Source organism: Zeugodacus cucurbitae, chromosome 2 (assembly GCF_028554725.1).
Source record: "Zeugodacus cucurbitae isolate PBARC_wt_2022May chromosome 2, idZeuCucr1.2, whole genome shotgun sequence".
Classification (NCBI taxonomy): Eukaryota; Metazoa; Arthropoda; class Insecta; order Diptera; family Tephritidae; genus Zeugodacus; species Zeugodacus cucurbitae.
Genome location: NC_071667.1, coordinates 70,108,636 through 70,132,091, shown reverse-complemented (window position 1 = coordinate 70,132,091; position 23,456 = coordinate 70,108,636). Strand labels below are relative to the sequence as shown.

General features: G+C 33.9%; 3 protein-coding genes across 5 annotated transcripts in view; 2 read left to right on the top strand and 1 right to left on the bottom strand.

The window, feature by feature from the left end:
* Positions 1 to 8,006, bottom strand: LOC105211927 (band 4.1-like protein 4B). Of its 3 annotated transcripts, XM_011183625.3 has the most exons (11): positions 7,041 to 8,006; positions 6,275 to 6,422; positions 6,039 to 6,215; positions 5,773 to 5,981; positions 4,923 to 5,716; positions 4,710 to 4,853; positions 4,294 to 4,413; positions 4,045 to 4,196; positions 3,746 to 3,954; positions 2,704 to 3,498; positions 1 to 2,284 (listed from the first exon to the last, which is right to left on the bottom strand). In XM_011183625.3, the coding sequence occupies exons 1-11, from the start codon at positions 7,248 to 7,250 to the stop codon at positions 2,141 to 2,143; spliced, it is 3,102 nt and encodes a 1,033-aa protein (XP_011181927.2). In that variant the 5' UTR covers positions 7,251 to 8,006; the 3' UTR covers positions 1 to 2,140. The 3 variants fall into 3 exon arrangements, with proteins under 3 accessions (XP_011181927.2, XP_011181928.2, XP_028895840.2); XM_011183626.3 differs by lacking the exon at positions 4,294 to 4,413; XM_029040007.2 differs by lacking the exon at positions 2,704 to 3,498 and having other exon boundaries at positions 7,041 to 8,004.
* Positions 8,007 to 8,337: 331 nt separating this feature from the next.
* LOC105211925 (WD repeat domain phosphoinositide-interacting protein 3) lies at positions 8,338 to 10,380 on the top strand. The gene is made up of 4 exons (XM_011183622.3): positions 8,338 to 8,661; positions 8,734 to 9,356; positions 9,436 to 9,661; positions 9,735 to 10,380. Exons 1-4 carry the CDS (start codon positions 8,595 to 8,597, stop codon positions 9,839 to 9,841), a joined length of 1,023 nt encoding a protein of 340 aa, XP_011181924.1. The 5' UTR covers positions 8,338 to 8,594; the 3' UTR covers positions 9,842 to 10,380.
* A 3,657-nt stretch (positions 10,381 to 14,037) lies between these two features.
* LOC105211926 (gelsolin) overlaps positions 14,038 to 23,456 on the top strand; it is a 29,672-nt gene continuing 20,253 nt past the window's right edge. The window contains exons 1-2 of the mRNA XM_011183624.3: positions 14,038 to 14,268; positions 21,330 to 21,548. Coding sequence (XP_011181926.2) covers positions 21,477 to 21,548 — 72 coding nt within the window. The 5' untranslated portion in view covers positions 14,038 to 14,268; positions 21,330 to 21,476. The remainder of the gene's footprint in view (positions 14,269 to 21,329; positions 21,549 to 23,456) is intronic.

The window sequence follows — 23,456 nt, the reverse complement described above, 5'->3', positions numbered from 1 at the left end:
GTATGTATATAGTATGTCTAATGCCAATAACAAGGTAGTAGTTAGGTTAGTTAATTAAGGCGGAGGTTTGTGGTGTATCAAATAATTATTTTTTCGCGAGTTATTATTTTTCTTTTGTGTCAGCTTTGTATATTAAATATTACAGTTTTAAGTATACTTTTTATTTAATTTAAATAATTATTTAAAAATTTTGTATTTTTTTTTTACTTTTTGAGCAAGTTTAGGGGAAATAAAATTAAAAATGGACGTTTTAAAGTATTTAGCTGCTCCTTTAGCACCATAAGCGAATGTATATTTTTGAAATTTAGTTCTTATACTTTTTAAGTATTTATAAAAAATGCGCAATTTTAGCTGCGATAATTGTACTATAATGAACTTGTAACGTTTTTCAAAAAAAAATTTCGAATTTTCAAAAAAAAAATTAATAATTACTCAATTAATCGTTGTACTTTTTATATTTTGTTCGTTTACTACAAAGAAATATCTCAAATATCTCCAATTCGCACTACTAATTACTTAATTTGTCATATCGCAAATAATTACGCTCCACCAATTATATAACTACCGTTAAGCAATTTATTATTTATTAAGTATATCAAAATATCAGTGTGTGGCATTTATGCTTTCAAATATGTATTATTACCGCTTATGGCAAGTGTCAACGCAACTTGTCTACACACAAAAATAATACAATAAATATTTTCGCGCGAAAATTGATTAATTGCGTTTACAAGCGAGCGCGCACGCTATAAAATTGATTTATGTGACGCATTCTGCACACTTACTGCCTTGCATTATTAACCAAGAGTATATAAATAATGCAATATGAAATTAAAACATTGTCAATTCGAACACCACAAACCCCGTTTAAGTTCAAATGCCATTCATTGGTGGCTCTAAGTAGTTTCGCTATAATCACTTATTTTCAATTGGACATGTATGATAAGATTTTTTCTTTTCAAATGCTTTTCAGGCGGGTACTTATGCGCAACAATTGCTTTAGCTTTAGTTTTTAGTTAGATTTGGAACACTATATATGTATGTATATATGTAGGTATGTAGTACAATAAGGCACAAACATTCGTTACGTTTTATCATTGTTCAGTTGTTCTTGTTGTTTATACACATGTATTGTATGTATGTGTGTTAGTGATTTTCACTTTACATAATATTCTTTCGAAGTAAACTTAAGTACATAATGAGCTGCGCATAGTCTCTAAACATTTACATATATGTGTATAGTATATTTTAATTACGCCAAAGTGTTGTATGTATGTATATGTAAGTATAAATAGTAAAATGGAATGCTGTAATTAAGTACGCATGAAAGCATAAAGCATTATGCTAGCAATGGAATATCGTTTAACGTAATTAAAATGCTATTGAGCAAAAAAAATTATGTTGAAAAGGCATAAGCGTTAATATTGATTTAGAAGATTGCTTCAATTATTGGTAGAAATAAATTAGCTGCATTTCAAAATATTTTTGAAAAAAATTAAAAAAAAAAAATATTGAAAAAAATTTGAAAAATAAAAATATTGTTGAAATAAATTAAAAGAAAATTAAACAAAAAACTTGAAAAAAAAAATATTTTTGAAAAAACATTTAAAAAAAATTTTTTGTTTTTTGCTTGCTTGTTTTTTTTTAATTTTGAAATTTTTTTTTTATTTGAAAACAAAACTTTTTTGAAATATATTTGAAAAAAAAAAATATTTTTGAAAAAAATTTGGAAAAAAAAAATATTTTTGAAAAAAATTAGAAAACAAAATATTTTGAAAAAAAAAAAAAATTATATTATTTGTTATTGATTTTCAACACTAAAAACTTCAAAAATTAAAATTTTTTTACTACCGTTTTCAAAACTTTATAAAATCAAGTTAAGCACTTATGCCTTGCTGCCACATAATTATTTTATATCCTTGTATACCATTTCCTTTCACTACTGCTCTAACTTCTGGAAAGTTTTATATATCCTCTTTAATGAAATTATATTCTAATTTCGGTATTGGCATACACTTTCGAAAATTTCAATAAATAAATTTCTAATAATTTTTTTTGTTTTGATTTTTAATGCAACTTAAATGTTGCACATCGCTTGTTGTGGTTTTCTAACTAATTTAATCTTCAGTAAATTGAGCACTTATAATTGCGTCGTTATAACAGATTTTCGTATAATTGTGGGTTCCTTGCCTTTAGGCGCCGAAACCACTTCCGAGGACACTAACCAAGGTGATACCATGTCGCTGTTGTTCGGTATATGTGTGACGGAGTGATTATTTTGATGCTGTAGAAAGAAAAAAATATTTAATAGAACATAACCACAAATAGAAAACGGCATGCAAGGAAAAAAATAAAAAATGTTATAAAAATCAAAAAAATATATACATTTGATAAATAATATATTTTTTTAATAAAATTAATAAAAAAATTAAAATTAATAAAAAATAAAATAAAATTCATAAAAATTCATAAAATTAAAAAAAAAAATTAAAATTAATGAAATAAAAATATTATTTAATAAATGTTAACAAATAACAAAAAATTGTTAAATAACCACAATAAACAAAAACTTGTTAACAAAAACAAAAAAACATTAATATATGTACATATGTATGTTTTCCGACATGCAATAAACCCCAACACCCTAATGTATGTATGTAGTACCGAATGACGAATTACAAAGTAAACAAAACGAATGCAAACCTTATTCTCGATTTCTTTTTTCATTAGCATTTGCGCATCAGTTTCACAGCGCTCCTGCTCGTTAGTCACATCGTTCACATGCTGCTGTTGACGCTCCTGCTCGCGCAAGGTGGAGAACAGCGTTGTGCCGGCGGATGGCTTGGTTGGCGACTTGTTGCCACCGCCGCCATCGATGTTCACCAATTCCACCTCATTGTGCTTACCGATGAGGGTGCTGCTGCTGCTGCTGGCCGACTTCTTCTCATTCGTTGCGCGCACATTATTATTTATAATGTTATTAATGAAAATCTCGTTAATTAAACGCTCAGCAGCGGAGGCATTGCTCGCCGCTGTGGCGCTGAATGTGTGCGTTGGCGTCGGTGGCGGTGTGGTAATGGTGGCAATATTTGTTGTTGGCGTGTTGGGTGTCAACAACAGATTGTCACTTGTTGCATTGGCATTACCTTTACGTATTGAAAACGTTTCGTTGGCGTTGGCAGGATTCGGTGTTTGTGTGGTTGTGGTGAAAACTGTGCTTGTATGCGTATTGGTATTGTAAGACGACGACGATGTGGCGTTGGTGGGACTCATGCTATTGAATTCGGATATGAATGTGGCATTGGAAAATGGCGAGATTGTCGTTTTGGAAGCGGTTATCTTGCGCGCCGTTGGTGATGTGGGCGATGGCAAAACAACAGACGTATCTGCAACATATGCGCTTGATGCGCTCGCATCGGCATTGCCATTGCCCACAGTGATTGCGGTGCTGCTCGTTGGCTTTTGTTCCGTTATGCTCAAAGTTAGTTTATCACCGCCCTAAGCGCAACACAAAACAAAACAAAACGAAAAATTTTGGATAACACAAAACGAAAAACAAAAAACGAAAGCGTGGGGAAAAACATAAAGTGTGAGATAAATTAAATAAATTATGAATGGATGTGAAAACAATTAATCATTATGTCATAAGTATAGTAAATATGTGCAGAAGTTTAATTTGTGTGTGTGTGCAACAACCAACAGTTAAGACTTAAAACAGCACAATTTGAAATGAAATCTTACTCACCACAGAGATGTAGGTGGCATTCAATGAGTCTGGGCCATCACTGCTATACATCGTGTTATTGTTGTTGTTCGTATTAATACTGCTAAATATGCTATTGCTGTTGTTGTGTTGCACAGTGCTTGGCGCGGGCACAAACATTTGATTTGTCATTTTCGCATTCGTATTGGCATTCGAGTGCACGCCGCTGCCGAGCTCCTCTTCAACGCGCGCTGGAAATTCAATTTTTTTTATTAACACAGAGTATATAAACATTCATATAAAACTAATAATTAATGCATAACATATAAACCGTTACTTACCCTTCAAAATATTGCATTTTATGTGTCCGGGCGGCAATGCGCCACCACCAACATTCGCAAGCTTCACTTGATTATTCGGCTTATCCGAGCTGGAAAGACGTTTCAGTGTCTCTGTGTTATGTTCCATATCGAAAGTTTTGTTTATCGTTACCCTGCGAAGTAATTAAAAGTGAGGTTAGGTTTATAATTCTACATATTCACACGCCACAGCTGTTAAAAGTAAGCATATTAATGCGAATTTTGCTCTACCTGATACTGTTAGCATCATTAATAGCTTCAGTTGCTAGTATAGATGGGGATGGATCTTTAACAATGGACTTAAGTAATGAATCTAGCTCTTTATCTTTGTCCGATAAGGCACTTCTAATGCTGCACAACGAGACAGATGTAAAATTAGTACATATATATGTATATATAACACATTTAACTACAAATGAAAAGAAAATTGCTAAAAAAAAAATCATAAGAAAGTAAAAATAAAAATTAAACATAAATAATATTAATAGCATAAATACAATAAGAAGAAATAGTGTTGAGAAAGAAACATATTGCATAGAAAGCGCTTTTAGTGCTGTAACAGAAGTAATAACAAATCTAGCTGATACATGTATAGGCGGCTGCACAAACATTTGAGAAATAATTCAAACTAGTTTTCAACAATTCACCTGAAGCCCGAGCTAATGGAAGCCTTGCCAAAGGAACCGTGATGCGAGGAGGCATTATTTCTAAACGGATTGGTATCATCGGCATTCTTCGTGCTAGTTGGTGGATATACGCTACTGGTGGCGCCAATCGAATCAGTATCAAGCCTACAGAGAATATATATAAGCAATTAAGCTACAAAAAAAAAAAAAAAAAAAAAAACAATGAAAACTCACTTCACTGCCAAGCCTTCCTTATTGAAACAATCGAGTTTAGTGTAGCCACTCTCTTCGCCACTCGAATCCGAGCGCATGGAATTACGACGCACACCACTGCTGCTGCTACGCCCAGCAGCCGCACTGCATGTGGCCGTGTCATTTAACAAATCCGCATTGCCATTGTAAATTACCGTTTGTATGGATGGCGAGGGTGTAGCTGCGATGGACGGTTGCTCTATTGCGGATGTGTTCGTGAGCAGCGAGTCGAGCGTAGTGTTTGCCGGTTCAACTGCGGCAGCGGCGGCTGCTGCGGCACGTGCATTCACCGCGGCTACCGCAGAGGCAGCCGCTTCTTGTGATGCTTTCTGACGATCACGTAGCAGATGCGATTGTCGACTGGCGAAACGTTGTGACGGACGTCGCTCAAACTGTACAGTGCGTCGCGCACGACTTTGCTGTGTGGTTTGAAACTCGGTGCGTCCAGAGTAGCGAAAACGTGAACCCATACGGAAGAAGTTTTGACGTGCGGATGGTCCTTTGACAGGCGCACGCAAACGGAAGAATGTATGATGCTCTACGGCACATTTCCACAGATGTTTGCACGCCTTCTCATTGTATAAACGAAAGACGAAAGTGTGTTCCTGTTCGCGTCCTTCGTCATCATCTTCGATAACGATTAGCGTGAGTTTCTTTTTTTTAAAATCCAATTTACTTATTTTCGGCCAGAAGAATAAGCCGATTTTTTGATCACGTTCAAAAACCAAAATACCAGTTGGTGTTAGACCTAAATGATACTCACAACCGTCTTTACCCTGTAATGCGCATAAAATAAATATTTTCCTTATAATTTTTTGTAAAAAATACTTACCAAGACTGTGTGCATATCAACGCCATACATATCCAACCATTTAGCTTTATTTAAGTAGGCAGTTTCTGCTTGCGCCGGTGTCAGACCACGACATGTCTTATACTCCTCCAATATGGCAATTTCGAGATCCTCAGTTTGTTCCGGTACAAAGCGGAATTCCGAAACTGTGGCCGCTGTATGCACCTGGTCATCGTAATCACCAAGTTCAGCTAGAAATATATAAATTACAGTTAGTAACAGATTTCGGGGATATTATGAGAACCTACATTGCAATGCGAGCGCACACAATTCAGCAGCTTTGTCATCGGGACAATCTAAGCGTCCTTCTAGTAGATCTTGTTTCAATTGTAGGAAGAATAGATAGCGTGTCAACTCCTCGCGTAATGTGTTCGGCTCCGATGAATAGAACTTAACTTTCATACGAAAAGTGTATGGTGGTCCGACTAGAAGTATGTATAAATAAATATTTGTGTTTATTTGCAATTTGAGCAGTTGTACTTACTCTTCACTTGCTTCTTTATAGGCTTAGTAGGATCTAGCCAGTGCTTAACATGATTCGCATCGGTAAACTGCAAGCCGAAGTAATCTTTTTCGATTACATCTAATGCATAGAATACTTGCTCGTATAAAACGCAACCGAGTGCCTTTTTCTTTTAAGTTAAAACAAACAAAAAATTATTATTAGATATTTAAAAAAAAAAATTATAATTTAATAAACATTAACACGCTGGACTTCATGACATTCATTCACTATTGGTGGTAATAAAAATTAAACGAAATTAAAAAAAAAAATAATAATAATTTTACTTTTGTATTACAGCCTTTATTAGGCTTTTAGAAGGTTGCGGCAACATAGTTAAAATTATAGAATAAGCTTTCGGAGTTTGAAAGGTTAACGAATTTCTAATTAGGGATTGAAATTATAATTTATTTCATTTTACGTGTGCTTAATTACAAATTTTAACGCATTTTCATAGGCAAAAAGGTTCTGTTTAATCTAAGTAGCTCATGCCGTTTACATACATATGTCTACACTATACCAAGAACACTAATTTAGTCTAAATTAAACAGCTGAACTAAAACAGTAAATTCAAAAATAATACATACGACTAGTGCAACCAACCAACCACATAATTTAATTAATGAAATGACAGGTTTATGCACTTTCTCTTTTTTTTTGTTCTAGCGCTATCTTATTTCAATTTACACATTCATTCTTTTATATACCAGATTAATGGTATTTACATTATCTTTGTGTTCGCACTTACTGATAGTTCGATGGAGAGATCAGTGTTGTCTAAAAGCACTACACGACATTCGATTTTATTTTTGTTGACTGGCATACGCTGAGCCTTAATTTGCGTGCCGCTACTACTGTTTGCATTTGTGACACCAGCTCCGCCTGGACCACCGGCAACGCCTCCTCTGCTTTCCACATAGTTGCTACGCACCTTCCGACGACTTAAAAAGCGCAACATTTCCCGCTAGCAAATTTTACATGAACACAAGCATTCGCCAAACCACTTTCGACACCTCTCACAAACACGCGTCTTATCTACTTCATTAAAGTTGTTGCTATATATGTCCAATCGGTATCGTCGTCGTTGTTATAAATTTTCCCAGTTCGTATCCTAATTCTGTCTTACTTTAAGCTAACGTCAAGCCAGAGTTGATGCAGCAACTTGTAGTTGGTTCAAATACGACAACTGCGCCGCCGCCACCGCCCCACAATTGTTTGCGTCTGTGTTTTAAAGTTAAACTTGTACGTCGTTGGCACAAACCTACTGATCCTGTTCTTACTGCTTTTTGGTGGGTATCAGTTTTGTCTTTTTAGACTTCGCCTGCGATTTCCCCAATACCCAATCACAAATTTTCTAAGCACTTTTTAGCCGCTGTTTTGACGTTTATGTCACTTTTTAACTTCTTCACAAATTCAGCCACTCCTCATACAAGAACACGACCGAGACTTTTCTTCTGAATTATCGAACACAACAACAACAAAAACAAGTTTCACAGGTTGTTTCTGGTATGAAGGCCGCAAATAAAATGCACAGAAATGAATAAACTCGAACCGAAATTGGTAAAATCTTTTCGCAATACTTCACTGGTGCTTTTAAGTTATTGGATTTACATTTTATTAACTTTATATGAAGCAATTAATAAAATTATTTAAACCGAAAAAGCCAACAGCACATCAAGCCAAAATGAAAAAATTCAGAGTTGTAATTTTACCAATGTAGCCAGTGCTACCAATTTAATCTGTCGCCCATCAATGTGGCCATTTCGTACCGTACCATATTTCTTATCGGCATTTTTCGGTAATTAATGTGACTCACATTTATTGCTATTAGTAATTCCAATTATAAATAAGTAAGTAATAATTTACTATTTTATTACTTAAAAATTTGGATTATTTAATATTTATTTCATTATAATTCGGTCAAATGGCGTATTTTTATATGGAAATAAATTACGAACTTCGAAACAAAACACAAAAATGTATCGATTACTTTTTTTGTTGGGCTAGGTGTGCTCAGCTGATCGATAACTTCTTTGCTCTGGCAATGCCACACTTGCTAAAGATTTCCGATGAAGACAAAAGGAAAGACATGAAAAACAATTTTTTTCTGTGAAATGAAAATATTTCATTATCTTTTGGACAGTGCTTAAATAACTATCTGTGGAAAATATTTTAGAAATACTAACGTAAATAAATAAAGTCAAAGTCAAGTGCTTAAATCAAACAAAAGCAGTGTGTGCCTAAAATATTATCAGTGACTCAAACACGCAAAAAGTAAAAATAAGAACCAACATCACACACGATGAATTTAGTGGAGATAAATCCATACGGAAATGGATTGTTATATGTCGGATTTAATCAAGATCAAGGTGGATATAAACATTCATATACTTTTTGCAACAAAATCTGATTTATTTTCAATATATTTTTGGGCATTTCAGGATGTTTTGCTTGCGCAACGGACACTGGTTTTCGTGTTTACAATTGCGACCCATTGAAAGAAAAAGAGCGTCAATATTTCCCTGAAGGTGGACTATGCCACGTTGAAATGCTTTTCCGTTGTAATTATTTGGCACTTGTTGGCGGCGGCATCAGGCCTCTATATCCACCAAACAAAGTAATCGTTTGGGATGATTTGAAAAAATCACCAGCAATTTCTATAGATTTTAATCAGCCCGTCAAAGCGGTGCGCTTGCGACGCGATCGTATTGTTGTAGTATTAGAGGGTGTGATAAAAGTGTTTACTTTCACACAACAACCACAGCAACTGCATGTCTTTGAGACAAGTGCGAATCCCAATGGTTTATGTGTGTTGTGCCCACATAGCAACAAAAGTCTGCTCGCCTTTCCAGGGCGACGCACTGGCCATGTGCAAATAGTGGACTTGGCAAATACAGAGCGCGCACCGCTGGAAGTTGTCGCGCATGAAGCGTCCATTAGTTGCATTGCATTAAACTTGCAAGGCACACGCTTGGCCACTGCCAGCGAGAAAGGCACTTTAATACGCATTTTCGATACAGAAAATGGCAAGAAACTCTGTGAGCTGCGGCGCGGTAGCAATCAGGTAAGATTTGCTGGGAAGCAGCCATTTTGTATTGAGACATGTGTGTATATATATGTAAAATTTCTTTAACTACCTGCAGGCCAATATTTACTGCATCAACTTTAATCATCAGTCGACTATGTTGGTGGTGTCTTCGGATCATGGCACCATACATGTTTTCAACTTGGATGATACCAAACAGAAAGAAGCAGCATTTCCTATGATACCAAAATATTTTTCAAGCCAATGGAGCTTTGTTAAATTCTCCATACCGCAAGGACCAGCATGCATCTGCGCATTCGGCTCGGATTCGAATTCTGTTATAGGTGCGTAGTTTTACCAAAATTTTTGTATTTTAATAAAATAATTGAAAATATTTCCTTTTCATTTTAATTACAGCCATTTGTGCCGACGGTCACTATTATAAATTCTTGTTCAACAATAAGGGCGAGTGCAGTCGCGATGTTTGTACACAATTCCTGGAGTTGACCGATGATGAAGAGTAAATGTGTTAATGGCTTAAAAGCTGCTCAACTGTTTTATTGAACAGTTCAGACGTCTCTTTAATGCTTATTGAAAAGTGTTTAAACATATATATATATATTTTTAATTTGTAGAAAAGTTTATATAATATTTGCAAGAATTTGCAACTATTGATGGTATCTTTGACTGGTTCGAAACATACATATTACATGTGGTATTGGAAAGGCATTTCGTTAGGTGAAATGTAATACAAAATGTGTTAGAATTTGTAATTATATAAGTTTGTGAAGAAGGCTCGATAAAATGTTATATTTTTTATTTTGCTTAAAAATAAATTCTATTTACATTATATACACACACGCATACGTACACACGCACGTATCGCTAGAAACGCAATAATTTTGGTTTTTCAATGTACTCATTTTCGTTCTTCTTTATATTTTGTAAATAATATTTTTAATTACAAAACTATAAAACTGTAAACCATACATATGTAATGTAAGCAATTCCATATGTTGTAGCAAAATAAATATCTCACGATATAGTAAGTGAACTGTGTATATTCGATAGCGTTTGGTTTTCGGTTAGAGAGTTATGCGAAGGTGGGATGGTTGGAGTAAAGAGGAATTTTTAATTACTTACTACCTTTCTTCGAATTTTCTTTGATAATATTTTTTTTATCATAAAAGTAAACAAAATCGCGCAAAATTGAATATGATGACGAGATATTTATATATAAATGTATATCTATGCATGCTATTAAGAATTTGAGTATCTATTTACTTTACGAAAACAATATTAGATTACAGGGAAGAGATAAGAACTGCTACAAGACTACTTAAATGTATATTTAAACGCTATACATACATACATACATACATAGACTATGGGAAGAAGTACATATAAACAATAATGACAAACTCAACAAATGCTTCCAAAAACTAGCCAATAACTTTGTGAGTCCACCAACATACAGCTCAAATATAAACATGCTCATATATGTCAATATATACAGTTGAACTTCCATAACTCGAACTACTACTCTAACTCGAAGTTCTCCAAAATTCGAATTATTGAATTGGCAATAGAAGTTAAAATTCATACAAATTACATTCTGTAACTCGGAAATCTCTCTAACTCGAAGTTTTTTTGTGGATTATGGTGATTTGAGTTAGAGAAGTTCCACTGTATATATATATATGACTCGCAATCAACCAGCTGCGCTAGTTAAGCGCAACCACTTTACCTGCATTGCAACGCCATTATGCGCACTAACGTAAATTTATCAACCAATTTCATTAATTGAATTATTATACTCACTGGTGAAGAGCGTCGCCTGCTCATGAGCGCAGTGCCTAACACACACACATACACGCGCTCCTGCAGAGTTGCTTATGTGTGTGCTGAAATGTATACTAAATGGTATAGCCTAAAATTAGGCGCTAATGCAGCAAACGCAAGGGAATGCGATTAAACTACCATTGAATATTAGGTGAAATTACGCCAACAACGAGCGTTTGCATATTAGAGAAGACGTTGTAAATGGTATAAACGTTGCTTTGAACGGCGCTGTTGCGTTGCATTGGTGAGCGTCGGTGAGTAATTGGCGCAAATGATGTGATTAGAAGGGCGTTCAACTGGCGCTTTGATGTGATGATGATGTTGATGTGCTTGATTAGGGAAGCGCTTATTACGGCGGTTAACTTAAAAGTATTAATTGCTGTCGGCAGATTTTGGGGATAGTTTGTCTTTTTCTATTAAAGGTAAAGTGAAGATAAAATATCGATATTCAAACGGGTTTATGAATACCGAAACTCACCGATGGGGAGAAGATTTCTGAAATCCTGCAACTTGATTAATTCTGGTCCTACAATTTAATCTGAACTATTGGTTTTTGTTGTAGCGGCAAAACTTATTCCGAAGATTACTGCCGATTTGGCAGTCCTTGGCCGGATAAGAATCCGGCCCGTTGCTGTTACGTAGAACTGACTGACTTATTGGTCAGAGGTAGAGATCCTACCTTAGTTTTTTATTGATCTTATGACAGAATGGGACTCTAAAAAACTTTTTCTTTTTTGGCACTGCAACCCTTGAAAGTTATGCCAGTTGTACATCTCAAGTGCAGTCAGGTCCCTTGCTACCATTGCCCATGGATCTCGAATCGAAGGATCTTTTCACTGGAGCATATAATTCATGGTTCCATCTTCTTCGGTACGGTTCTTTGGAATGCTCCAAGTACTTTCTCATCTCGGGTTGTCATCGTGCATGTTGCTGAGCCGTATAATAGAGCGGGAATGATTAGAGACTTATAGAGCGTAATTTTTGTTCGTTAAGAAAGGGGGCATCCCAAAGTAACCACCTGTTTGCAAAAGTTATTCTGTGCTCGAGCTCAGGCTTAGATTGTTGATGGCGTTTATGCTGGTGGCGAGATAAACAAAGTCCATAACTTTTTCAAATGTGTAGCTGCCAACAGTGACATAGTTCTTACGACGAGAGGAGGCATCTTTATGTGTGGCCTCCAGGTACTTTGTCATGACCTCGTTCACTACCAGACCAACTTCTTTGGCTTATCTTTCTAGGCTGTGCTGACAGTTCTGTTGGTAAGGCGTATAAAATCAATGTTATTCGTATAACTCAGTAGCATTGTGCTATTAGAAAATACTCGTATATTGCCATCATCCTGAACCTACCAAATGTTGACATTGCGTCGAATTTGCAGCTCCTGTCAGTGCTATGTTGTTGTTGTTGTAGCGGTTACTCAGGCCTGCCAGAAACGACAAGCTTAGCCTAATTGTCATTGAATTCATCTATCGGGAGGCCCAGGAAAGGAGCTGTTTCGATGGGGTCGGACCAAAGGGAAAGGGGTGTTCGGTGAGTAGGGTTAAGGGGGCATACAAAGAGGTGGTCAGGGTCTAGTCTGGATAGATAGGAGTTTAGTCTGCTACAGTATCCAGAACGAAGTTGCGCAAGGGTCACTCTAGTCCTGTCAGTGCTATCCAAAGCGGCTTTGAAGTCGACAAAAATATGATATGCCTCTATTTGTTGAGGGTATTTTCCAGGATTTGACGTATTGTAAATATCTGGTCTATGGTGGATTTGTTAGGTCTAAAGCTACACTGATAAGTTCCAATCTGTTTATTCACAATGGTCAGGTTTTTTTATAATTTTGGATTTGAGTATACATATGGTTAAATTGCCGAGATGGAATTTAAAAGACAAGTGAAGATGTCCCGGAGGCTCCTCATAAAGTCCATTATATTTAATATTATTATACTGCTATAGTAAATATTTTCCAGATTGTCATTTATATTCAGTCTAATATGTATATACATATGTATAAAATATACCATCACACCTTTTAAATAATAAAAAAACGTTAACAATGTCTCATTCTAAGGGATGATTCATTTGAAGTTCCATAGACTTGGTCCTTTCTATACGCCTAATTGCTTACGCACGTAACGCAAATAACGCTACCTTTAGATTGATATCTACAATCAATACCAGGAAAAAATTAGACATACCACAAGTTAGGGTGCGACCTTCTTCATAAATTTCCATCAACAATTTCGGTAAACATATTTTTTCTTATTTTCTATAATATGTACTTTTGTTTATAGAAATGGATTTCACAAGCTCTAAGTAAATCTAAGTGCTCCTTCGCACAGTCATAGATCTTATGAGCAACGCTACTAAATTTCTCCAACTGACTAATAGAAAAGTTTACAAACAATTATCTAGAACAGAGGAGATCTGCAGAACCAATCATTGTCTAATCCCATAGTCTGCAGTATTGCAGCTCGGCACGTGAATATGGAAACTAGTGGGTTTACAAAAGAAAAGAGAAATGATTCAAGAAACAAACAGAGAGCGATCGATGATCACTACGAGATGTGCTCCCATTGCATACGAGCTGCTGGTGCCTTCCCGAGCTCTCTACAGTTGACTCATCGCTGTGCGGTGCTCGCAAAGAGCCAACGGAAATTTATTACCGCGAGAGCGCAAGCAAGAACTTCAAAAGATAAAACAAGCGCCGAAAAAACAGCAACAAGTAAACAAAATATAAATTAAAAGTAAATAAAGAAACAAGTTGAACGTGCAATAAAAAACCTGAGAAGCAGAAAACAATTGAAATGCGCTGTTCTGGATGAGCGCAAGAGCACTCGCTGAAGCTTGACGCTTTTCGACAGCTAATAGGGGAACTCGATCACCGGCATTTGTGGCAGTTTTCGGTGCGCGTTCGCAGTGAACAGTCAAATTTGTGAAGTGTTTGATAAATATTATTACTAAATTAGATAGTAAAAAGCGTGACTTTTGTAAAAAAAAAATATTTTTCTAAAAAACTCATAAAATTGCAACTTGAAAATTACTTTGAACTTGAACTTGCAAGTAAATACTTTAAAGGGTGTAGTGTTCGACGCCAGCAGTAACTCTGTAGTGCTGTAATAAGGTAAATGCAATAAACATTGAAGAAAAAATGAATAATTTTTAAGATAAGATTGACAATTCGCGTTGTCGGAGTTCCCAAAGAGTTGTTGATAAAAGCATATATTTTTTAAGTGCCGATGCATTGTTGGCATACAAATTGCCCGACAAGTTATGCTCGTGTCATTTTTGTTTGGAAATAATAAAAAACAACAACAAAGTTAAAGCAAATAATACGCGCAATTCAGGCCGGTGTTCGAGCTGAGCGTGTCGTACACGTCATTAACTACCTCTTACTCTTTAAACAATCGTATTTATATGGGTAGATGCTTGCTTGATTATTTGTTTTTTTTTTGCATGTTAACCCGTATTAGGCCTTCAAAGTCAGTCACTAATTATCCAAACTGAGTCACCGTGTGCTTTATTTATCGTAGCATATCTGTATATATAGTATACATACGTGGTTAGAGTTTATAGTTTTACTCATGTTTATTATTTCTGAGAAGGAAATATTTTGAAAATAATAAAATCTGCAATTTTATTTTATAATAGAAGATTCTGAAAGGCATCGTAGTTATCGTGGCAACAAGATTGTTGCTTTAAGATTGTTTTTAATGACCAAAGCTTATCTTTGCATAATCGAGGTGACTTAAGGGGTTATATACAGTTAGAATTTTCAAAAAATCGATTTTTTTATTTCATTTTCTTAATGTACATATATTTAAGAATACACACAGAAAATTTCATATCGTTCCGGTGAATATTTTCAAAGTTACAAGCAAATGAAAAATTTGAAAAGGCGTTTCGGAGTGCTTGGAAGTGCAAGTCCAAACTTTAAACGCGTTTTTCTCAAAATGGTGTTTTCAAAGTCGGTGACCAACATTACTCGAAAACGGCTAGACCGATTAGTCTCAAATTTTAACACGACCTTCTTAAATATATTTTTTAGTAATTAATCGAAGATTTTTTCTCTCCGATAAATATTTTTTTTTATAAACAATTTAAGGCCGAAATTTCGGTGAAGAATCGATTTTTTTTTTGAGAAACCGCCATTTTGTCAAAAAAATTTATTTTGCTTATTCCATCCATTAATTACTAGATTTAACATTATTTTAACGAAATCTGTTTAGTTTTTTAATTTCGGAGGATCCAGTTCCGATATATAGTGGTCACCGCAAAACGTCTTTTTTGAGAGGAGCTCCTGGAGATCAGCTGTAGCTCTTTTCAAATAAATATTTTTACTAGTACTAAGTCTTAAAATACAGTTAAAAGGTACCATAATATGTGTATAAATTTTTGGATCAATAAATTAAAAAGTTTTCTCAGAAAAAATTCTGGAAAATTCACTTTTCTTCGGCCGTCTAACTGTATATAATCCCTTAAAATAATGCATATGAAAATTAAAATTGTGATTTATCAAGTAGTTGAATTGCTGGAATTGTTATATACTCCGATTGGGCCGATTGTTATATACTCAATCCATGCGTCTATATACTCACAAAAAAATTTTTTTATGAGCATGGTTAATTGGGCTTTGGGATCATAATCAGTAAAGTCTCGAAAAAATAGGTAAAAATACCTAAATCTTGTAATCTCTTTTCTCGCTTAGTGATCTGAATTAGAGTCGTTCTGTAAAATTTGATCAAATATTAGAGAAAACAAAATCTTAAAAAAAGTTTTAATAGTTGTTACATCTCAAATTTGTCACTAAAATGCTTAGACTAAATTCTTCAGACTAATAGTTGAAGGGGTCATCCCATGTGAAGGGCTCAAAAAATGTATTTATTTTTTTATCATAAATTCCTTCCTTAACATGTCTAAAATACGGTAGTAAAGTGATTTTTAAAAATTCGAAAAAATTCGATTAGTTTTAGGGGGTTAGGGGTAGTCAGAGACACGAAAGAATTAGAATTTTCAGTAATTTTTTTTTGCTATTAAATCATGTTATTTTACAAAAGTAATAATATGGCATTATTATACAATGTTTTGACTTGAAGTAACGAAAATTTGAAAAAAGGAAATTTATAATTTCCAAAGTTATAGCTGTCCTAGTTGTTGACCCAGTTTCAAAAAAGGTCCTTGCGGTGACAATCATACGTCCTTGGAAATGCATCTAAAATCAATCGGATAAAAAAAATAGTTTTATAAATAGATAATCCTGGACCTGAACCAAACTTTTTTTTTTCAAAATTATCGTTTTTTTAAATTAAATTGATTTTTTGAAAATCCTGGGGTAGTCAGAAAGATACTTCTAACTGATAAAGATACTTCTAACTGATGTAAACTGTTGAAAACTTTGAAACTGGGTTTTTCAAACTATTCTCCATCGTATCTCAAAAACGGTTTGACCTTGAATTTTTTAGGTGCACTCATCACATGTAAACGCACTTTTATCAATCAAAATATACCAAAATTCGCAAAAGTCCAATTTTTAGTATATAAATTTGGTAATAGTCCATCCCATGCATTTAAGCTTACAGATCAAAACGCCGCAATTTTTTTTTTTTGTTTCCGATAAATCAATCAGCAGGAATCGTGGAAGAAGTGAGACCGGGGTATTCATTATTTTTAGCTCAAAATTTATATTTATACTGTTGAAATATATGTTAATAGACTGAAGGATCTATATATTTAATGATCGTAGAAAAAAATTAAAAAAAAAACAACTGACAAACAGGCCGTCACATGGGATGACCTCCTTAAACTAACCTTAACCTAACCTTAATATTTCAAATTTGAAACCTTAAAAAACCCTTTATATCTAATATTTATTTTATATATAAAATGAAGCCATGGTTGAAGTGATAGCTTACCGAAATTTGAATCTTCTTTAAACTAATATTACATTTATTTGAATTATTAGTTTTATTGTTAGATTTCATATAATTTCAAGTTTTATTCATGCCTTGCGTCCATCCTCATATTAACCTACCCATAGCAAATAGGTAATCAAGATAACTTCGCTATAGTTGAATAAACTTGAACGTCAGTGCTTGCGCCCTCACCAAATAATATCGGGATGTACACACCTATCACTTATAGATAAAGGTGTATAAATACATATAGGTTTAAATTTATGAAATAATCTAATTAGTCACCTTATTAGAAGTGATAAGACAACTCTCGTTTAGCATTTCATACACATATCCATAATAAACATATTATTTTTTGCAAATAGAATGTAATTTACTATTCAATCAAATTATCTGACATTTCATATACATATATATATATATATATACACATACAGAAAATATAAAGTATATGTATGTATGTACATATATATGTATAAACTACCGTGTTTACTGCTTGTGCATTATGGATTTAGACAACTACGCAAGTTGTTCCCCGAATTTTCCCCGAATATGCCATCTTTTGCGAATTTTGCGATAATTTTATGATCTCAATCGCTTCCGCAGTTGTTAAGTGTTCATAAAATTGTTGAATTTGTTTGCTTTCGTTTGTTCGCAATTTTTGGTTTTTTTTTTTGCAAAATATTGCCGCATGTTTGTCGAAATAATCCAGTGGATTTGAAAAAAATATTTTTGAAAATGAACATATACAAATATCTGCCAATTTACTGCTGAGTTCTAAGAATGAAATTTTACGATTGATTGGAAGAAATGGTAGTCCCACTGGGTATCTTAATTCTTCAAACTTAGGAATTAAAATACAAAAATTTAAAGGGAAAATATTTTTTGTATTTTTCGCTTTAAAGAGCTATAAGCCATTCGAGCAATTTCAAAGCATTAAATAGCACTTTATATATAATATTAAAAAAAAAACTTTTTGGAATGTATGATGACCATGTTAAGGTCGAATTTCTATGATTTAGTTTTAAGTTTTTTTTATTCAATTTGCAGCAATTAAATGAACTGCTTACATTACATAAATATTAATTACCAATTTGACCAGATGTGATTGCTAGCAGGTTAACTGACTGATTCTTCTTCTTCTTGTCGTGATATTTTTTCCGATTGAAATAAAAATATAACAATTTTTGTTTTGTGTTCATTTAGTATATACTATTCATATATGAATGTAGTCAATTCAAAATTTAGTTGTATCTACAATTGCATTATACACACTTACCCGGCTTTGATACCTTTTTGGGAGTTGAATTCATTCAGTTCACTAGTTCTAACCATTTTAGGCGCCTGTGCTACAAGTTCAGGTTTTTTTATTTCATTATTGTTTATCGAGCTACTACATTACTTGATTTATCTTTTTTAAGCACTCGAAAATGTTGGAAAACTTAAAATTCAATAGAATTAAGTAAAATAATATTCACAGTATAGTAGAGGATGAATTGAATGTTGGTGAAAAATGAAGTGCGTTGTTGTTGTACATTATATTGTATATTAAAATATGACTTAAACTTCAAATTAAACTGACAAAACGATTAAAAAATATTGAATATATACGTGGAATGTCGAATCGTACAAACAACTGGTATAACTCATATAAACTGGTATAACCGAAAAGTTATTGAATAAAATGTGGTTATGTGGCTTTAATGAAATACTCACTTACTCACTTGAATTGAATTCAATTGCATAACCTTGTTGTGGTTTTGACATATACTTTAGTGGACAAGAGAGTACAGCTCCTATATACAAACTGAGAACAGGCAAATCGAACATATTTAAAATTATTTTTAAAAAGAAAATTATTTTTTAAAAAGTTCGAAAAATAATATTGAAATAAAGCTAGACGAAATAAATAAATTTGAATCTTAAAATTAATGAATGTGAGACATGTCACGTCTTTTGCTGATATAAAATCATAAAATTATGAAAATTTAAGATATTCAGCGTTGTGTCGGGCCTGCCCCTAAGGTGAATGACTCGAAAGATTTTTCTTCATTTACTTTAATTTGAAAACTTAATTAAAAGTTTTGGGAATCGTTTATAAACATATGCACATAATTAACTAACCCACGCTGCTTAATTAATGCAGTAAATACTATAAATTTATATATATATATACACTCGTTGTCTATATCTACTCGGGATTCTACACAATTAAATGAAAACTTGAGCAAAAAAGAAAATATTGTTTTGTTTCAAAGAAATAAACAAACAAACGGTTGAACACAAGACATTTGAAATCTATTTTGAGCACCAGGTTTTCCAGCTTGTGCATAGTGAATCAGCGCATTTTGTTTATGCGAGCGCCACAAGCCAACAGCTCATTAAATTTTCACCGACACACATGTTGACCAGCGGTACAAGTACATAAATATGCACGCTATAGGTGTTTCTGAAAAGCGGGATCTTGAAGAAAAAATCAAGTTATTGACAAAGGCGCAGGAGCAACAATAACAGATCTTATTTTTAGCTGAAAAAAATAGTGAAAAACTTTGAAGCATAAAATTGAAAACATATGGTGTAAACCAACAGATTTCAAAAGAAATATCGCGAAGACACACGAGCTGACAGGCACGTAAAGCAATTGTGATGAACTGTCAACAGAAATTTTATGTTTTGTGCTGAAAAATATGTTTTTCTTTATTTCCGCAATTAGTCCAAATATAAACTTGCATATTCTGAAAATAATTTTTTAACACGCATCGCTCAACTTATGGTTAACATAAACGGCCTACTAAGTGAGTAGTACAGACTACCATCACCCATCTTGAGACCCAGCACTCATTATTGTATAATATTCGACCATGAATAGACCACAGACAGCACGCAGCTTAGAAAATATAGCAGCCGTAGCTGAGAGTGTACTCGAAGACCGTTGAGAGTCTATTTGGCGCCATTCGCAACAACTCGGACTCTCATCGCGCCGTGATAACCGATTTGATGCCTGAACTTGAAGCCTGCGATCTCGGCGATATTTGGTTTCAGCAAGACGGCTCCACTTTCCAAACATCGCATCAGTCAATGGTTTTATTGAGAGAATACTTCGGTGCTCAGATAATTTCACGTTTTGGGCCGGTCCACTGGCCACACTGGATCGTGTGATATCACTCCATTTGACTTTTTCCTGTGGAGATATGTAAAGTCTAAAGTCTAAAAGCGGAGAATCCTGCTACGATTCAGGTCTTGAAGCAAAACATCACGCGTGTCATTCGCCAATTACCAGTCGAAATGCTCGAACGAGTAATTGAATGTTGGACTGAGCAGATGGACCATTAGAGACGTAGCCGTGTCCAACATTTGAAAGAGATATTCTGAAAAAAAAATAAATGTAAATGAATGTTCTATCGAATGGTAGTAAATATTCCCCATTAAATTTGAATTTTCGGTGTTTTTTCTTCAAAAAAGGAATCGAAATGGAATGAAGGAATAATAAAAATATAGGTCATTGAATTTTTAGTTTAGAAATAATAAATAAATAAAACTCGTATTTGTTCCTAAAACTATTTAAGAATCATACAAAGTAAATAAAACCACCGAACAGACTCTAATATATGTATACAGATATACAAAGTACCTGCAAGCTGCTCCCCATATGCCTTTCCCATCAATTAGCCATTGGCATCTGATATCCGAAAATTCTCGCGGCATAGTTTGGCACTATTTAGCGAAAACCCAGAAAAAAAAAACAAAAAAAATCATAAAAAATATGTGAAATGCCAGTCTATGTGTGAATACTATAGACGCCTCATATTCCCACATAACATATGTACATACATTTATGAGCTTGCGGCGGTGGCAGCTGATGATTTCATCGAGGCGTGTGCGCGCGTCTCTCATATCATGAGGAAAATCGATAAATGTCAAAATTTCACTTTCATGAAAGCTCACACGCACACACACATATACAGCTGGGCATTTCAGTTGGTTAATAGTGGCAGCTGCCAGTCGTTGTCGTCGACGCGTTCATTTAAAGTGCCGATAAAAAGTGCCGGTCAGACGCTGAACCATTTATTTGTTTAAAGGCAATTAAATCAAAATTTAATGAGCCTACTCACACACACACATATATACATACATACATATGCATTTAGTATCTATTTTATCGCATATAAATTCCGACATTTTTCCGATAATTAACTTTAATATTTCAAGCGTTTCGTTTTTCGCCAATTATTTATTTAATTATTTTTTTATATTTTTTTAAATATATTTTCAGTTATATTTTACGCGTTTCGCTTTAGCCTTGACAGTCACTTGCTGAGCTATTGGAGAGCGTTGGAAAAAAGTAAACTGAACAAAACAGCCGTCAGCTGTTGATTTTGCTGAACAGTTTTTACAGTAGTGTGCACAAACAACAACAACAATGGAGCCGGTCATAAACAAAGCTTTTGTTAATGCAGGTCAGAAGCCCGGTGTGGAAATTTGGCGTATTGAGGTGAGTAAATGCATGAACATAGTTGATTCATAGAATACCTTAGATAAATAATTAGGAAAAAAATAAATAAAGAGATAATTGTGCGGATAAAACTGCTTAGGACAGTGAAATTTTCTCTGCGTGTATTTTTAACATTAAAATGGGAGACATTTTAGTGAATATAATTTTTTCAAATTTTGATTAGTATAGTTTAGAAATTTTAAGCTATATTTTTTATCAAATATCTACATTTCATATCATACTAATAATACAAAAACCTATGTAATTTATTCAATAATTTGAAGCAGATGGTAACCTTTATTATGGTCATCTCTTCGAACCATCAAATCTTTCTTAAATATTTTTAATTTGATGTTTAACATTTCCTTTAAATTCTCAAATTACTTGAATATTTTTTTTTTGTAATTTTTAATAATTAAGATTGCAACCCTTCTCAGAAAAAATATAAATTGTAAGGCTCCATAACACTCTATTGAACAAAATCATTTGCCTATTGACTTTTATTTGGCATTATTGATTATTGAATTGAATTATTACTTTTTTAAATGGTGACAATCCTTATAAAATTGTTTCAGCTCGATGCTTTCTTAAACCTCGTCAGTTTTTATTGTTTATTTACCTTGTTACTATCAATTGAAATTAGGACGTATACATGGCAATCTTGGTAGTATCCTTTTACTCACCAGAAAGTTCAGAGCGTATTTATAATTATAGAGCATTTCATCACCAAAGTCAAACGTACAACTTTATGTCTGACTTCAAGGTGGTCATTCCATTTGATGTTCTCAAGAGAAAATGTTTTTTTTTTTATCATGAATTGCTTTCTTAATACGTCTAGAATACGCTACTGAAATGGTTTTTAGAAATACGAAGTGTGGTCATCGTTTTAAAGATACAACAGTTAAAATAAGGTGCTGTTCGAAGCTAGAATCTTTGAACGCGTTTTCCCAAAACTGTGTTATTAAAACTTTCCTCCATCGTATCTCAAAAACGGCTCGCCCGAATGACTTGAAATTTAAGTGTACATATTAAAACGTTGCTATTTTTTTAGTTAAGCCAATCTGCCGGAAAATTTTTGTTTCCGATAAGCCAATCAGACGGAATCGTGGAGGAAGTGTAAGCCCATTTTTTCGCTGTGGGTTTATTCAGAACGCTGTAGCTTATGTTCTACACAATATTTTTAGCTTAAAATGTTTATTTATACTGTCGAAGTATATGTTAATAAATGATAATAAACTTAAGGCTCTATCTATCTACTGGTCCTAGAAAAAAATTATGAAAAATCACTAAAAATAGGCCGTCACATGGGATGACCCCCTTAAGTAGCTTCTCATAGAATTCTAATCCTATATGATTAGGTTTGATTTACCAAGAGATTTCCAGAAGATCGAAATAAAGGTTTCACCTATTGGATAGCAGTAAGCATCGTAATTGTGGGGAAAAGGAGACTGATAGGCATTGAGCGTGTGAAAGAGATAGAGATAGAGAAGGAGAGTAAGTAGTAGAGAGAGAGAAACAAACAGACAGCGTGAGAAGGATAGAAAGACTGAAAGAGAGAAAAACAAATAGGATTATTTCGATTCTAGCAAGCTTTAGCAGTAAACCTGATTCGGATTTCGGCATATTAGACTAATGTGAGCAGAGCATCCAACTTGAAAGCCAGAGATCATCCTTCGACTGTCTTAACAGATATAGAAACACATTATAAAATAAAGTAAAACGAAGGTTAAAAAAAAACTCAAACAAAGACAAAATAGTGGAGATATACAATGAAGGTCTGAAAGGTCCGCACACTCGTCGGCTTCATAATCCCTTCCTTTTCTTCTTTTCTCGTTTTACCACACCGCATTAATAAAATGCTAAAAATTCTTTGTCAATTGGTGCGTTTGGCGCTAAATACCGCGCTAG

What these genes read in the sequence shown, in the direction of transcription:
- LOC105211927 (XM_011183625.3), bottom strand. Translation starts at nt 7,250, where the DNA reads ATGTTGCGCTTTTTAAGTCGTCGGAAGGTGCGTAGCAACTATGTGGAA. An exon ending in AAGGAAGGCTTGGCAGTGAA is followed by an intron (nt 4,854 to 4,922) that starts GTGAGTTTTCAT and finishes TATTCTCTGTAG; the next exon opens with GCTTGATACTGATTCGATTG. An exon ending in TCCATTAGCTCGGGCTTCAG is followed by an intron (nt 4,414 to 4,709) that starts GTGAATTGTTGA and finishes CTCGTTGTGCAG; the next exon opens with CATTAGAAGTGCCTTATCGG.
- LOC105211925 (XM_011183622.3), top strand. Translation starts at nt 8,595, where the DNA reads ATGAATTTAGTGGAGATAAATCCATACGGAAATGGATTGTTATATGTC. An exon ending in TGCGGCGCGGTAGCAATCAG is followed by an intron (nt 9,357 to 9,435) that starts GTAAGATTTGCT and finishes AACTACCTGCAG; the next exon opens with GCCAATATTTACTGCATCAA. An exon ending in GGATTCGAATTCTGTTATAG is followed by an intron (nt 9,662 to 9,734) that starts GTGCGTAGTTTT and finishes TTTTAATTACAG; the next exon opens with CCATTTGTGCCGACGGTCAC.